Consider the following 17,874-nt stretch of genomic DNA (forward strand, 5'->3'; position numbering starts at 1 on the left):
TAACTGAACGGACCTCGAGGTGACATTACGCATTTCACTGCAATGCAGTAGATATTTTATGGTTTAAAAGTCTACATCTGATGGTTTCCCACTTAACTATCATGGACTGCCAGGAAAAAAAAACCTGCATTCAATGACACTTCTCAGTTTCTCATATGGCATGATATGGTTCAATAGGCAAACCAGAAACATGAGCTCACAGATTTCTGTGATAGATCAGCGCAGAAACTGTTCTACCTTCCTTCCATGCTCAGTTCCCTTCTCCCTGGATGTGAATGGGTGCGCTGGAAACCCCGCCCGCCTTAGATATGACGCGAGCCAATGGGAACGCACCGTGCGCCGTGGAAGGACGTCACATCATCATCAGCAGGCGTTCTGGTGGGACTGCCGTGCGGCTCCGCTTGGTTTGCGCTGTCCACCGCACTTCTTGTATTTGTTTCTGTGAGGCACTGGACACTTCACACGACTCAAGCAATTTACGGAGAAACTACCCTGTCGGTTTTGTGGAAAGAGCGTAAGGACAAGCGTTGCGAATGAAGAGACATGGTTTTTAGGAAGAGAAGAGGGACTGCCTGGCTGTCCTTACTTCCAACCAGCTTTAAAGCTAACGTTACTTTGATGCAGCCGCTTAGCTAACAAGCTAGCTGAGAATGTTTTTAGAAACTAGCCAGTTTGTTAGCATGCTAGCTAGCTAAATCGGACGGATGAATTAGCTGTATAGATTTAGCAAACAGTTATGATACTTTTATCTTTCGATACATTAAGGCAAACAATTGTGGAAACGTCTCAGGCTGGGTATGTTGAATGTTTCGGGCTCCAGTGACCGCTTGGTTGCTAATTTCCAGTAGGGACAATAGTTAACTGTCCAGGCAACAAGTCTTGCACACACGCTATTTTAACGTTACTCAAGTTTGTACTAATTGTGTGCAGTGTTGTTACTTGTTACCGCTTGGTTTTCGTTGAACTACATGCTGTGGCAAAAGAGCGTTTTGAGCAAATTAAATGTCATGTACAAAGGAAAGTGGGGTGCCACTTCAACGTTAACGTTCGACCCCAGTTTTTAAGTGGATCGGGTCACTGTCGTATTGCAGAAACTGATGTCAGTTAGTCGATACAACTATTGAAGAGGAGACGAGGTGGATGAACATTATAAATCGCCCACATGCTTTGGATCAGTTCCCGGACTTGTGAAAGGCATCTGAAGCAGAAGGTGGGAGACGTGAGCGCACAACCCTTGCAGCCCGGGGGAAGATGGCGGAGCGATCCCGAAGGAGGTGGTGAGACCAAAACTTGGGGACTTCGTGGATTTATCACCAGACATCTTATCCCAGATCGTAGGACACATGCAGGCCAAAAAACGGTACTTAACCCTGTTCTCCGCCGGTGCGTGTCTCATTCTGTTGTTTTGTTTTGGGGGGATACAAGTCCCGCTCTCCAGACGGGGTCCCAGCCGGCGTGATGACCGCAGCCTCACCGGTTATCATCCCGGGGCGCGGTGGCGTCGCTTCCCGGGATCCCTGCAGCCTTTCAGCTCCTGGGAGCGAGACCGGAGCGATGATCACAATGAACACATATCTCCGAGACAGAAGAGGGACGCCAACTCAGGCGTTTACACTGGAAAACGCTGCAGAATGAATTCCTGCTTTGATTTCTCTCTGTGTGAGAGGAATGGATTTAAAGTTTACGTCTACCCCCAGCAGAAAGGGGAGAAGATGTCAGAGAGTTATCAGAATATCTTGTCCTCTATTGAAGGATCCAGGTTCTACACTCCTGACCCAGGACAGGCATGCCTGTTTGTCCTGAGTTTGGACACTCTGGACCGGGACCAGCTTTCGCCCCAGTATGTGCACAACTTGAAAGCAAAAATCCAGAGCCTTCCTCTGTGGAATGGGGGCAAAAACCACATAATCTTCAATTTATACTCTGGCACCTGGCCAGACTACACAGAAGACCTTGGCTTTGACATCGGCCTTGCCATGTTGGCTAAGGCCAGCATCAGCACAGAGAACTTTAGGCCAAACTTTGATGTTTCAATCCCTCTTTTTTCCAAAGACCACCCTAGGACAGGAGGGGAAAGGGGCTACCTGAAACATAACACCATTCCCCCTTATAGGAAGTACATGCTTGTGTTTAAGGGGAAAAGGTACCTTACTGGAATAGGTTCAGACACTAGGAATGCTTTGTATCATGTTCATAACTCAGAGGATGTGGTCCTCCTCACCACCTGTAAACATGGGAAGGACTGGCAGAAGCACAAGGATGCCCGCTGTGACAAAGACAACGCAGAGTACGACAAGTAAGTCGTTTCCAGCTGTTAACTTTACATCAAACGAGTGCCTCATTCCTTTTCTGTTTTCTTCTCCCACTCTGTCTTGACTTTTCATCTTGTTCTTATGTTTTTTCAGTATGGTGGTTTTACATTATGTTTTCCTGCTTCAGCTCACACTATTAGCCACTCGATAATGACAAGGCAAGTGTTAAGTGTCGTGAACATTTTGACAGAACACCAGTTGCCTTCTTGGATTGTACGTTAAGTTTTCAGATGGGCTCTGTGTAACAATGGGATATTGTTGTTAACTCATGTAGTGGTATCATAAATTGGCAGGGGTCTGCTCAGGTCCATGATCATCCATTCATTACACTAAGTAATAATTTTCCTTTTTCAGACCATATATTTTTGTCATGCAGGATGTTATGCACATAATTTGTCATAATACTTCCCAGAAATGAAGCGGTACGATGAGACTATTAATCAATCAATCAATCAATCAATCAAACTTTATTTATATAGTACTTTTCATCCATTTAAAATGCAACACAAAGTTCACAAAATAGAAGAATACAACAACAGAGAGAATAAAAGCATAGTATGACAGACAATATCCCACTCCCATTTGCATACACACATGCGCTCACACACACACACTCACAAAACAAACACACACACACACACACACACACACACACATACAGTGCTGAGACATGACAGGGCACTGAGGAACCATGTGGGGAAACACCTATGGGAGTCATCCACACCGAGCTCACAATGCAGCATGGTCTGAGAGCTGCATAGATCCCACTCTTCCCCGATTTTATTCCTGTTTATTTTGCACATCTGATTTACTCAGCAGCAACAGAAATGCTTTAGTGGCCAGCAGTGATTTGCCACTTTTAAGCAGTACTCCTATCATATGACTTTATTTACCAAATTACACATCACAAGGCACAGATAAGTAGATTTGCGATAATGTCAGCCACAAGCGCCAATGTATTAATGCAATTCAATTGATACCCCCATCTGTCTGTACAGCCTGCTATTCAGTAGTGGATAAATCTGCTTCTCTAGCTCTCGACATTTCCACCTTTCCGCCTGTCAATGTATTATGAGTGCCGATTCCCTTACCGAAATTGTCAATACAATACAAGAATAGACACATTCAGCTACCAGTTCTCATGATGCACACCTATAACAATTTTCTGTGCAATTGAATGGACAAATTTGCGGCAACTCTGACCATCTGAAAACTTATATAATGCTCATTAGTTAGTCTTTGTAACAAGTCTCCATCCCTGCAGAAGACAACATTGCACCTCAGAAAGTTGTGATCATCAAGTCCTACAGTTAAGCCATACTGTTTTCTGTGCCCAAATCTGATGAGCAAACTGGCGTCTGTCTCCCTGCTTTGGCCAGTGGGATTCATTTCATGTCCCCCCAGACTGTGCTGTGTTGTTACTGGTGACTGTATGGCGCTGGGTGTTTGACTGTGGCTCTTTGGAGTGGATTAGCGGGGACAAAGCACTGGTGCCAGTAAGGGGAAGCCACTCTGGCCCCTGTTTGCTCAGTCATTTCCCAGACAAACCCAACTGCATCAGCCAGGAATGCCCTGGCCCCAACCCGTGTCCTGTGTGACCCTTACGTTTTTTGGGGCCTGCTGTGATTGACCCCCATGTCAACTCTTTACCTTCTTGTTGTCAGTTGTTCTTGTTTCGATAATGGATGATTTCATAGCATGTTAAGGGGTGAAACCAGGCTGCAACATGTATTAGAGTGAGAATGAGTTGTTTGCCTTCATTTTTTTTTCTTACTGGTTCTGATGTATTTTCATATCATGATGTCTTATGTGTTTTCTTAGCATTGATCCTCAGAGGATTCTCATGTTTGTGTCTGCCTTTGTAGGTAGGTATCAGCTTACGAGGTTCATTCGTTGGCTCAGCAGAATAACATTCTCCATATCACTCTTAAGATGTGAGCTATCTGCTCTCTCTCTTTCTCTCCCTCTCTCTCTCTCTCTCTCTCTCTCTCTCTCTCTCTCTCTCTCTCTGCCCCCTTCTGCTAGCTCACTGCTTGCTACCAAGCGCTGCCAGGGAGTGATTTCACACAGTGAGATGGGTGGCATCAGAGCCATAACCCAAAGGAAAAATTAATCCTCCTGTCATTAAGTAGCATTGGGGGAGAAACAGGCTTTGGGTATCTCTCTAGCCCTCGCCAGCTTAGCTTCATTGAATGGCTACAGTATGTTCAGTAATTCTCAGTCAGTACATCCTCAGTAAGCCACATCAGTATCAGTCAACAGGCTGTGGCTTGATCTCTAGTCCACTGCAGAATTCATGTTAAATTAAATAAAATTACTTTACTGATCCCGACTGTACCTTCTCCCTGTGCTGGTAGAGCCCTGACAGTCTGTATGTCACTTGAAACTAATACGGTTACGAGTTCTTACATTTTAATAGTGAGGAGCATACATTACAGTTTCAAGTAGAAAACCTGTCTTTACTCCTCTTCCAAGCCCAACAGTGATCATTAGTGTAACGGTTATCATGCACCAGCAGAGGATCTTACAGGTCTCTTACTCACAATATAGTCCAGTTAGCCAAAACACATCCTCAAGTTGTCTTACTTGCAGTTCATTTGGATGTCAAGCTAGACATAATCTGGATCACTGTCCACATCAAGGAGAACACAGCTTCTGTGTTTTTCGGATCACAATTCCAAACTCAGATTTCTACAGGTTTACACAGAAGTGTGAGGTGTGAGGGGTGTTGATTTCTGATCTGTTGGATCCAATCACAGCTCAGCCAAGGGCAGTGGTAATGGCTCTTAAATGTCATGTCTTTGGGCTCTCCACTATTCAGTCAGTCATAGACAAATATGGTTGCATTGGCAGATAGGATAACGCCTTTGGTAGTAAGCTTTAGTTTTGCTGTTTTGAGTGGATACTCATTTGCTACAACACATGAAATTGGATTCCAAAGTTTTCATAACTGACTAATTTTCCATGGTTTATTATGTACAGAGGAGGCGAAGTGAAAAGTGCATCTCTGAGCCAGTTATTAATTTTTTATGAGAAGTTTGTTTGGACCTGATCTGTCAGAAAATATCTTGCAGTGTACTGTGATTTTTCCAGAACACAGCTTGATGCTATTCGGATAGTGACTATCTTTTAAATGTGTGTGTTCAGTAATAGCCCTCTCTCACATTTTGCCTACCCTAGACTTTGGTTTCATACCCATTGTGTTTAAAGGTTGTGAATGAATACTGTCAAACATCAGCTTTTGCACTGAATTCAGTATTTTCATAGATCACCAGCCATGATTGCTAATGTGCAGTGTCACTGGCAATTATAGACAAAATATTAATCATATTGTATCCCTTCAGGAAAATGCGACACTGTGGTATGGGTGAGTTTAGCCTTAATCTGTCTATAATGTGGGCAGCTTTTTTTAAAATAACAATTTTCCTGCTTCTGTTGCTGTATTGGGATTTGTTAATTGAAGCTTTCTTGGGGCTGATCAATGCTGCACTGGTCCATGAAAACCCTTTCACCCCAGTAAGGTTTTTTTAAAGTCTGTTTGGAGTTGGGTGGGGTTATTGCCTTTTTCAGGTGGAATCCAAATTGTTAACATTATGTCTGACAGGGCTTATTCGTCAGTTCCCAAAAGCTGAATTATTTACAGTCGGTAATCATACCCAGACCTGCTGTATATCCCTGGTCTGGCACCCAGCTGTGCAGGGTTTTCCAAGGGGTGAGTCCCAAAGGGGCCCAAATGTGGGTGTGACAGTGGTCAACGAAGCCATTTGTTAATGGATCAATATTTGTTTTATGTCAACTTTTAACTTTCTAAACAACATACAAGTTAAGGGTTGGACTATCGTTTCTATCCTCATGTTGTCCCATCGTGGTCACTTGAGATTGCTGATAGGTGATTCAATCCCTGGCGGGCAGCTATGTAGAAGTCCATGTGCCCGTGTTTGGTTCAACAATATCACAGCATCATCTTCTGTTTAACATGATTATTTTTAATGTCACAATCTACGGTTTTGGTGGGCAGTAGAATGCCAGATCCATGAAGAAGAGACGGCAAACTAAGTTGTAATTGAAGATTTAAAATTCACTCGTCACTCTTCCTGATTCATGAGGCTCAGCGTGTGGACACATCACTCCACCGCAAACATCTCTAAATGCACAGTAGGGTGCAGGTTCTAGAGATTATTTTTTTATACAATCTGATAGTAAGTTCTTCAAATTCACTTTAATATTGGTGTAGGAAGAAATCCCTTCAATTGTCAGTATACCTTCCGATCACCAGCCAGCACAAGCCTACACTAGTTGGAATATAGATGGTTGTAGCATACTGCAAATTGTGAAAATATTTAATCAGCTGAGCTCTTAAAATATCTCCCTGCATTAAGCAGCTATTAGCAGACATTAGCCAATTTGTAAAACAAGTCAGATATTTGAACAGCTATAGATGTTACCTTTATACTTACTTCACACAGTATCATCTCACTGACATAAAGCAGAAATCACTAAGTTCTCCATGCAGTTTTACGAGTATAGTTATGAGTGAGTTGCACTGTCCTGCAGCCCTGTGGGTCAGACGGTACAGTCTGTGGTCTAACTGGGTGGAAGTAATAGTTTCTGTGCCTGGCTGTGGCCCTTTGTGCAACAAATCCCTCTTATCCTCTCCCACTGACAACAAGGAAGTTGTGACAGACTGAATGCAGCCTCTCACCATAATTACCATGTAATGGCCATGTCATTTTTGTGTAATAGTTCAGACTTAATTCTCCAGATGTTGTCTTGGAATGTGGGGAGGTTTTTGATGTACTGTGTACTATACACATCAGGCCTGTTTGAAGGAAACATCCTGTTAAACCTGGATGCTGCTCTGCATGGCACACTGCCTGATTGTTTTGGTTGCATTTTTGGTGTATTTTTGCTAGTGCATAGCATTTCTAAACTCTATTCTCCAATACTGAAATTTCAGTCTTTTAACAGCTCAGATAACATGCTAAAACTTAAGTAAGCAAAACAATCTGCCACTTGTATTACTTTTGTTTGCTTGTGACTCATTTACATTCTCTTAATGGCAGTACGAATTGGCACTCCACCAGGTACCCCTGGTCTGAGTAAAGGACGTTTTTTTAGGATTGTTGTACACTTGCTAATTGTTGTATACCTGTACATTACATATGTGAGAATGGTAGAATCAAGGTGTATTACTTAATTCTTACATTCTAAAAAGGTGCCACATTGTGGCTTGTAAAAGGTTGTATCAGGTATGATGCATCAGTGTCTCTCCTCGTTCATATTTACATATCCTACTTTAACTGTCTGGATTGATGGGGCATGTTGTTCAAAGACTGAAAATGTCAAGTTATATAACACATATTTGTGTTTGGCGACTACACTCTATCTCCATTTTGCTTGTTTACCTGTCATGTCCCTGCTGTTTCCAGCCAGTGGGTAGAGTCAACTTTTTACTTCCCCCTTCACTACAATCTGTCCTTCAGACATCTGCACTGAGCCACTGTGTACGAGCCTGTAATACAGCCAAAGGAGAGAAGAAAAGATTCAGCAGGAGGCAGGTCAGATGCAATTTTAACCTCAAACTGAAAGCCCTCTCACAGCTTGTTTCCAATTAAGAGGCCCTGCCAAGCGAGAGAGTACGAGAGGGATAGAGTGAGAGATGAGGGGAGAGACACAGAGGAGTGGGAGACAAACTGAGAGTGAGTTGGATGGAAAAATAGGAACACAAAGAGAGAGCAGCGAGAGTCTGAGAAACTGAGGGAGAAAGTAAAAGCAAGAGAGAAGCAGAAAAGAGGAAAAACACATGCCAGCCATCCAGCAGCGAGAGGTGAGTGCAATAGCTGGCTGGGTGCTGACGTTGGTCTGCTAGGTGTATTTATAGACTTGCAGGGTTTTAATCCTCAGTACTGGCCAAAGCCCCTGGCAGAGGGATGCTAGCCAACTTGATGCAAGCTTTATAGAGCTTGGGGAAAACGATAATCGTTGGGGGAGGATGTTCGATCTCTGAGTTCCTGCACATTAACTTTAAATGCCTTTTTCTGCAGTCTTGTGTACTATTTCTGGACATTGGACCACCAGTTAGATTTTTTTCTTTAAACAGGCTCCTAGTGTACCTGTTCAGAGTTAAACTGTTTATTTTGTAGGCTAAGTGTTTTCTTCTGAATTGTTGTACTTCTTTGTTCAGAGAGTTTCTCATCAAGCATGGTTGGAAAGCTGCAGGGAACTGCATTGTCACTGCCAAAGGTAGACTGATTTAGAAACTTTGTCAAATTGTGTCTTCAAGCAAAAGTTGCACTTAAGCACAGCACAAATATTAAAGTCAGTGGTCAGATAGTCGCCTGATTCAGTAAAAGCTGAAATGCTAGTCAGAGCGCTCTGTCACAGACTGCCTCTGCGACTAATTTTGCTTGCATCGCAGAAACTACAGGCCGTTTTTTCAAGATGTGAATTACTGAGATGTGGTACTGCACAATAACGAATTACTTAGTTTGACGGTCGTAATCTTCTTTTTTTATTTATTTATAATGTGTCATTGTTATTTTCCATCTGCTTGGCTACATTATCCATTTAGGTAGGCTAATAGACCACTGTATTGCTCACAGGTTACCCTGTTCAGCCTGCTGTCTGTATTTCTGTAATGCAGTGGTTCTGGCTGACTTTATTGCAAAACTGTGATGCCTTAGTTAACTTTGGGACTTAAGTTTATGAAAAGATCCCCTTTTCTGGAAGACTCCTCTAGTTGCCACCCTCTGTAACTCAGCTCTCCCAGTAAACCATTGACGGTTGGCCGTGCTGGAAAGAGCTGAATGATACAGCAGGCAGTGAAGGAGGCTGGTAGACCACAAAGCCACTCCACACAGATTATATGTTTGCTCTTCATCAATGATGGCCTACAAATGATACTTACATGACCACACAAAAATTTTGGAATGGTCAGTGTTTTAATGCTGTTTCAGATGTGTTTTGCTGGGCCCATATGTGATACAAAGTGAAAATGCAGGTTGTGGACCCAAGTCCCTCATGCAGTTTCCTGTTCCCTGAATTTGCATTTGTCTCTCAGTTTGGTCTCTGTCCCTCGACTGGTGCTTCCTGCTGCTCAGTTCCACTTGCAATTTATGAGTTTTATGTTTTCTCCTATAGTCAATCTGAACAATGGAGAGGATTAGCTATACACAAGCATCTATTGCCAGTGAGTGGTTTCTCCAGAATAAAATGTGTTGTAGCCCATCACACAAACAAGATTAAAGTAGCTGTTGAACAACATTTTGCAATATATCTGCAATACATTGTATTGTCAGTTTAACTTGTGTTGCTAATTTCACACCTGATTGTTGTATAAATGCAACATAATCTGACATTTTTATCCACTGGCTGTTGATGTGTCCCCATCTTGTCTCTAAGGCTGTTAACAGGTTGAATGCCACAGAGGAAAATGCTGGCACAATCAGCCACTGACAGTGTGTTGAGATGAGCTCTTCTGAATGCTTATAGCTTTGTCTGATGATGTTCATCTTTCCTAATTATGACAGACAATAGAACAGGAAATGTATGTCAGTATGACTCACTGAGCTTTATCTTCTTTCATCTTTACCTCTGCAAACTTTATCATATATTTATTTGTGGTGAATGTATTGTTTTTGTGTGAATTTTAAGTAGTTATATGTAACAGTTGTATGTTTCAAAGATTCTCATATATATAATATATAATAAGCTTTTGTACACTTTCTGTTTCAAAGTATGTGAAATAAAGCAACCAGAAGCCGTGCACAGTGGATCTTCTGGCTGATGAATACTGTGTAAGAGGGTATTTATTAAGCCTATGGGTGAGATGGGTCTAATGGCCCATAGCCTTGTGTTAAGGGGGTGAAGAGCTGAACTAGATGGATGATGTACAGTTTCCTGTAGAGCCTGGGGATTACAAACTGCTTATATGTTAAGAGCTCTTGGTAATTGATAGCTATAGAAACAAATGCAGGAAAGCGGATAACTGAGCATCCAGGCTATCACATGGCCGCCATTGTTATTCTGTACAACTGCTTCATGTCATTCAAAAATGGCTAAACTGCTCTGACTTCAGATGAAAACAGAAGGCACGTGGGGCTGACGTATTGAGCTGAAGCTCATCCTGTTTACTCACAACATCAGTGCTTTGAGTCAAGCTAATGTTCTGTGCAGAATGTCATTGCCTGTCACTTTCTGCTGTCCTTTTAGTAAAGAAGAGACTCTATGGATGAATCAATGCCATATGAACCTCCTGTAAAGATGATCTGTGTTTGAAGAACCAAGAATCTACTGAATGATCATTGCTTTTAAAGAATAATCACTGCTAACTTGAATACTTTACTGAAAATACTACAAACATTTTGATTTTTAAATGTTTTAGATTTTATCAGCTGTTAGTAAACCAAAGGAATTGTATGAATATGTGCAGGTATGCTTTATTTATGTAATAATTTACAGCAGTGGTCATCAGCTGACAACCTGGAAGCCACATTTGGCCCACCAAAGCCCAAAGCCCCATCCAGCTCACAGAATATTCATGAATTGAGAAAATGTGCACATTTAGTGTTGCTCACCAGTGGAATAGACCTAGTCCATCCTGAGAGTGATCATCGATTAGCTTGCCAGGGGAGATACCTTTGGAGCTGTTGTAAAGTCACTAAACTTGTCTATTAGACACAAGAGGCTTCACTTAGGTTTATTTTTGTTGGCCAGCTGTTGTATTGATTCTCAAACCGAGTATTTTTGTTTCCTTCCTGGAATCCTAAAGAACAGTTTTTTTTTTGTTGATATAAGGACTCATTCATTGGTAGTTGAGCTGTTGGTTTTGTATTGAGCACTGACTGACCTCCTTCGTGGAGGTCTGAGAGCATTTTCTGGTTTGGTCATCAATATGGATTTCCATGTTTTTTGGGAGTGTGTTCACACTAAGAGGTTGCTTAGGCCTAAATAAATACCTTTTTTTGAATTTCCGGCCCCCATTTATGCCTGCTTTGAAAAATTCTGGCCCTTGGACAAATGTATTTGAGAACCCCTGATTTATAGATAAATAACAAATGAAATGTGTTCTCGTGTGCGTGTGTGTGCACATGCACATATGTCTCCTTAATCCTGGAAATGGTTGAAAGTGTTGAAAGTGAACAGTTTCCTTGAAGGAATCAATCTGCTCACCTCTCAATTGATGGTCATCTGATTTTTCACCGCCAGGATTTATAGAGAGGGAGGTCGAGGTTGAACACCGGGTATTGCCATCAATGTCCATCTCTCAGCACTCATTAACTACTACCAGGTCCTGTGAAGTAGTTAGTTCAGCATCGATTTTACTGCAGCTGTAGGTCAGTGACTTTGAGACCTGGTGCAGCCTAATTTAAGAAGGGTTGAAATCTGGCAACTTGTGACATTGTTGGTAGTCATTTTAGTCTTGTGTACTTGAGCATGTGCTTAAGTGGTTGTAGTGCTTTCTTGCACTCTCTCTAATTCAACTTCAAATATGCTTTGCTTGAATTTGCTTGAATGGGTTTTAGCCACATTCTCACTCTCTTTGAAGGTTAGTTGTTCTGGACAGAGGGCAGTGCCATTTCCTATGCTCGCTCTCTCTCTCTCTCGCTCTCTCGCTCTCTCTCTCTCTCTCGCTCTCGCTCTCGCTCTCTCTCTCTCTCTCTCTCTCGCTCTCTCTCTCTCTCGCTCTCTCTCTCCCTCTCTCTCGCTCTCTCTCTCTCTCTCGCTCTCTCTCTCTCGCTCTCTCTCTCCCTCTCTCTCGCTCTCTCTCTCCCTCTCTCCCTCTCTCTCTCTCTCTCTCTCTCTCTCTCTCTCTCTCCCTCTCTCCCCCTCTCTCCTGTCCTGACAAGATTATGTATGTCTTGTCCTTGGCAGCCATGTGCAGGTGATGTATTCCACTTGGAATGCTAGGAGAGTGGAATAAGGAAAGGGATGTGGACGTGCCAGGCGCAGAGTGTGGTCCATTCCAGGAAGAGCTTTTCTGTCATCATGTGGAGGCACATATCACTTCCTTTCTACTTGTCAGACGTGATTAAATTGGGCTGTATGAAACAGCAAGCCAGAAAGTACGGGGTGCCGCCAAGGGAACTTGGGTCTGAGAGGGTTAAGGTCTGGAAAACGTGCAACATAAATGGTAATGAAACACAATCAGCACTTTATGGTGACCTTCATGAGGGGTAATAACAGAGAATTTATCTAAATCCATTTTTATGGTTTTTGCAGTGTGTTTTGACACTTGACTTGATTGGAGAGGATTTTCCAGACCACAGGCAGCTTTTTCTTGGTACATTTGCTAAAGTGTTAAAGCTGGTTTGCTAGGGTGCAGAATAGAGCTCTCTGGTCCATTCTTTGGTCTCAGGTATGTTTTCTGCTAGCTCCGGTGCCATCAGCTGATACGAATAATGTGATTAGTTGATGGTTGTGTATAAAAAACGTTGAACCAAATCTGAACATGCCTTTAGCGACATTGAATTTAATGAAGAAGCAAAGAAATAACAAAGTAGATTAAATACTTGATAGGTTTCTCTACCAAAGTAATCTGGTGGAGCATCCAGGGACAATGATGGAACTGACTCATCATTCAGCAAGCAACTGTTTGCGTGTCTCACGAGGCACATTTACAGTCCTTTCAAACACTCAGATAAGTTGCTTGCTCGGCATGACAGGGGCTTTCTCAATTATCCCTCGTGTACAATGAAATATGTTGTGAGAGCTACATGCAGAATTAAGCAGCACTCTAAACCACGGCCAGCCAAATCCTATGGGCTTTTAATCCTCCAGTCAGTGCAGAGGGTAGACCTGCCAAGCCCACGGACATCGTCTCCAAATCTCTGTGACTCTTGACTCTGTGCCACAAAATATATTTTTGATATTTAATTTATTATTGTTGGAATGGTGGAGGAGGAGGATTACAGGACAATAATAAATAGCCTAAGTATTTCTCTTTTGGAGATTTGAAGAGAGGAACTGGCTGACTTATGCTGAAGAGTTGGGCCATATGAGTGTGATTGTCCTTGTATCTTCGCAAAAGTACTTTGGCAATGTATCATCATCACCGTGTGGGACCATGTTGTGCTTTGTCAATGTAACCACACTTGGCAGCATTGAAAAATTACCAGCCACCATGTTGCAGGGCTTGGCTGGGTAGTGACTTGGATCATCAGATAAAACTGGCACACAAACACACGCACACAGATATGCTATCTCTCGCTGTCCTCTTTGGACTCCTTTTTGTCAGATAAGGGCTTCAACTGGCACTATGAGAGGAAGGGAGGCTCAGCAGACATGATGATAACCCTGGGTATGTGACAGTCTTAACTCTTCTGTGAAATGGTGGCCTTATTCTTCCTGTTCTTTGTCACAATCCTGATTAAGCAGCCATTTAGACTCAGAATAATGTTACACGCACCAAATTATTTCAAGAAGAAGAGTAGTTGAATAAGGGAAAATGTGGAATTGGTGGCAAACAAGTAAATATTGACAGAGACTCTATGCAACTGTTTCGTTTGTGAACCACTTCCTGTTTTATCAAAAGGATAAGTTGCTGTGATTCTGACTGCCTGTTGGCGAAGCTTCATACAGTTTCTTTGCTTCAGTCACTCATGTGCGAGTTCCGCTTGTGAGGTCACAGCCAGAGGGCATGACAGGAAGTGTTGTCTTTGATCTTTCCCGCTGTTCAAACTAATTACCTGCCCGCAGCAGCAAGCACTGCTGGCTGCGGAATTCATTAACAGATGGTAAACCTTTGTTCTGGGCCAGTGTGTCAGTGAGGATCCAGAGGAATTCAGCTGCATCACAGGGTACTGTTGTGCAGTCTAATTCCCCTCTTAAGATCAGCTAAACTTGTCCTTGGGTGTAACATTGAGAAGCCAGTGATGATGTACACACCAGCATTTTTCTGTACATCAGGTGGGTTACCCCTCCTAAAAGTAATAATTGCATTGGATCTGAATGGGTTTTGTTGTCAGATTGTCTAAAAACTCCTCCAGATGTTTTTGGCAGCTTGGTAAAGGAGTGGAAGGAATATGTTACCAACAAAAGCTGTTGGGACTAAATATTGTTTGCATGGTGCTAATATGGTGGACATGGTGTGCATGTCCTGCTGAATAAAAGGGGATGAGTGTCACAGGGTACGACAGTGCTTTAAGTGACTCACAGTAATTGCAACGCTTGTCAACCCATCTCATCCTCCTTTGCCCTCCATCTGACCTCTAATATTTGATATGTAATATGAGGACTGACGACAGTTAAACCCATTTTACATCCTGCATTTGGCAACAGTTTTAGTATATTCATGTTTAGCTAGATTATACAACTTTGTGATGTTCACCACATTTAATTGTGTAAATAAAAATGTGTAATTTGTGATCATCTGATTGAAGATGAGTAAAATGTGTCTATAGTTTTGCACTATCCCTTTACTTGTATATATTTTACCTTTCTGTAAGTGTTGTATGAAAAGTTTTTAAGACTTAAGCTTGTGCCTCACTAGGATGTCATTTGTTGTCAGTGATAGCCAGTAGAAGTGTAGGTGTCTGTGTTGTATATCATGGTATCAGTGTAGGATTAGGTCTTCCTCCCCTGCTGTCATCACATTAGTCAGTTAAGATTTATGAGATGGGTTAAAACACAAGGGGTGTTAGGTAGTGGCAAATGACAAAGCTGACCCTTCATTCAGTTGAAGACTGACTGTGGTCCAGAGATTCCTGTGCATCCATGTATCATACAAGTCAGAAGTGTTTGTATTGAAAAAAATTATATTGATTACCATGTTTGTTGTGCTAATCAATTTATTGATCATTAAATGATTGGACAGGCCTAGTAGTATTTCCTGTCAGGAAAAAAATGGACACACAAATTGAGCTAAACTGTGCAACATAGTGCCGCTTCACTGAAATAGAAACCTGTTGAATGCCTCTCAGGCTGTTGATATCTCAGTGCTTTGAGAAAAAAAAAAGTTTAACTCAGCCGCAGACATTCAATAAATAAGGCATTCCCTCTTCATCTTTCATTTTGAAGAGCATTGCCAATATGTTAGCCAAGTGCCACAAATTTCTGCTAGTTGCTGCATTTTTGTGTGTCCTCTGGGATAAACTGCAGTATTTTTCCCTTTTCCCATCATCATTAGTACTGCCGCCACCCTGTAATCTCTCTTTCTGTCACCGAGGCAATGGGGCTTCTCTCTCCTCTGTGGTCTCGTAATTGTGAGGTAATCATCTTTTCCCTCTTGAGAGCTAAAAGACTGTGTTTACACTTCGTTTTTGGCGGCTCGACTTGGCGAGACACTAATTTACTCTCTGAGCAGCAGAATGAAGCAGCTCTGCTCATTACTTCACACGGCTTTGCACTTATAGCCATTCTTTTTCCAGTGCATTTGAGGCTGGTTGACATCAGCAGGTTGGATCAACTCCATTTTCTCTCCTTTTCATGTGGTGTTTTTAAAGGGTTACCTCACCCAAATTACAAAGTAAAACATTTCCTCATTTGCTCCTTGTGTTATCCATTAGGGCTGTCAGCGAATACTCTATTGTAAAAAAAAATAATCTGAACATTCAATTGTAAAAATTAATATTGATTGTGGGAAAAAGAAGCAGCATCATTTTGACCAGTTTGGCCACATCTGTCTCTGAGACTTCTGCCTCCTCCACAATGCTATGAAAGTAAATTTAATTTTTTGGAAAAGAAATTATTTTGAAAATATTTGACAGCATTCCATTTACCTCCATCTTTAGAGGTGGAGACATAACCCTTAGAGGAAGATAATTCTCAGCCGACCCGCAGCCGTCGTCAGTCATAACAATCAGGTGGACACACACTCATGGTTGCGTTCACATTTATGGTTCAAAAGTACAAAGGCCACTGAAATGTAAAATGGCCAGCACATGTAAGCAACATAAACTCTCCCTTTTCCTTCCCATCACACCTCATTCTCTATCCTCTCCCTCCCCAGAATAACTTGCATACCATCCCCTGGTATGTCCTAAAAAAAAGTAGTGCCTGTACACATTCACACATTCACACGCACATGGTCCTCCGATATTGTCCTAAATCACACCCACACACCAAAAAAACACAAAATGTTCCAAAAAGGACATCTCAATCTAGGCAGATCCTAGCCTCAGCAGTGAGGTTTTATCTAAATCCCTCTCCCACCATGATGGATTGGATCAGATCAGACATAACCCACAAGACCATTTGTTGGTGCATTGATAGCAAATTCAGTTGATAACATCCCATACTCTCAACTAAGAGAGACATTACAAAGCCACCTTCCCTCTGCCATGGCTATTGTCATGGTTGCTTTTTCATTAAAGGGAGGAGGTTTTTCATCCTGCTAAAAAAAACAAAAACAAATTGATGTTTGAAAAGGCTGTCCACATGTTGATACATTCACAGAATGCTTGCAGTGATGAACATAGCTATTTTATTTCATAACTTTTTCGTCCACATTTGTGTTAATTACATTCCCTCTGTCTTCTTTTCTCTCCTTTATTTCCATCCTCTTTCCCTTTTGTTATTCTCCTGTTTCCCTACATCCCACCCTCCCTTCCCCTTCACCCTCCTCAGTTTCCATCCATTCGTCTGCCTTCCCGCATCCTTCTATCCCTTCCTTCATCCGTCCCTGCTTGGCCCAGGAACAGAGACATTCCTAACCTGGACTTATCTCTCATGCTGAACAGCCACTGCAACAGTAGCACCAGTTAGGCTTGATCTCCATTCGCAGTCACTTACTGATTGAGAGCATTCCTTCATGCTCGGGGACCGCTCAGATTAATCTGCTCAACTTCCACTTTTGTTGAGACACACTTACTGGCCATCCCGAGGCTTGTGTAAAGTGTATATTCATTCATGCATTCATTCATATAGTAGATAGTGGCAAGAGAGGAGAATGCCACCTGAACTTGGCAGCCATTGGAAGCCTTATTCCAACAGTCTACGTCCAGTGAGTCAGACTAGTCGATAGCTGGGCCAGGGGATCTGTTAAATTTGTCAGCCTAAGGCCCAAAAGTGTTGGTGAGTCACCTCCTTGGATCTACATTGATAAAAAACAATGAATGGTGGTCAAGACAATTCCTTTTTTCCTCATGGCAACCTATAAACACACTAAGGAATACATCCTAATACTCAGGTCTAATGTCCTGCTTGGAATACAGAATGCATACTAAGTAATATTATATTACCCCTAATTATTCTCAGCTATTGCCAAAACAGGACAAGTCTCTCCCTGGTCATTGAGGTCAAATAATTTGACCCAAACTGTCTGATCTGACATCTTTATGTTGCGTGACTTTACTAGTCAGCCCTGACATTCCAGTGCTAATGGCTGTTCCATTAACAGTCATTTCATTATCTCCAAGACTCCCCTGTTATGGTTTTTGGTGTCCAGAGAGCACTTCAAAGCATCCTTCTCATCAACCTCATCAAGCTGATGGATGGCTGATTAGAGATATGGGCAAGGCTTCCTTCAAACTCCTAAAGGATTCAGTGAAATTCAGCTCTTTTATGACCTGAACATTTTTGTGGATGGATGTTGATAAAGTAACTCTAGGGCGTGTATGACTCC

General features: G+C 42.2%; 1 protein-coding gene across 1 annotated transcript in view; it reads left to right on the top strand.

Annotated features, from left to right (window-relative positions):
- The first annotated feature begins 375 nt into the window (after window positions 1–375).
- LOC121610498 (exostosin-1a-like) overlaps window positions 376–17,874 on the top strand; it is a 39,324-nt gene continuing 21,825 nt past the window's right edge. Inside the window, exon 1 of the mRNA XM_041942640.1 lies at window positions 376–2,296. Coding sequence (XP_041798574.1) covers window positions 1,344–2,296 — 953 coding nt within the window. The 5' untranslated portion in view covers window positions 376–1,343. The remainder of the gene's footprint in view (window positions 2,297–17,874) is intronic.

The sequence above is a fragment of the Chelmon rostratus genome, chromosome 8 (genome assembly GCF_017976325.1).
Source record: "Chelmon rostratus isolate fCheRos1 chromosome 8, fCheRos1.pri, whole genome shotgun sequence".
Lineage (NCBI taxonomy): Eukaryota > Metazoa > Chordata > Actinopteri > Chaetodontiformes > Chaetodontidae > Chelmon > Chelmon rostratus.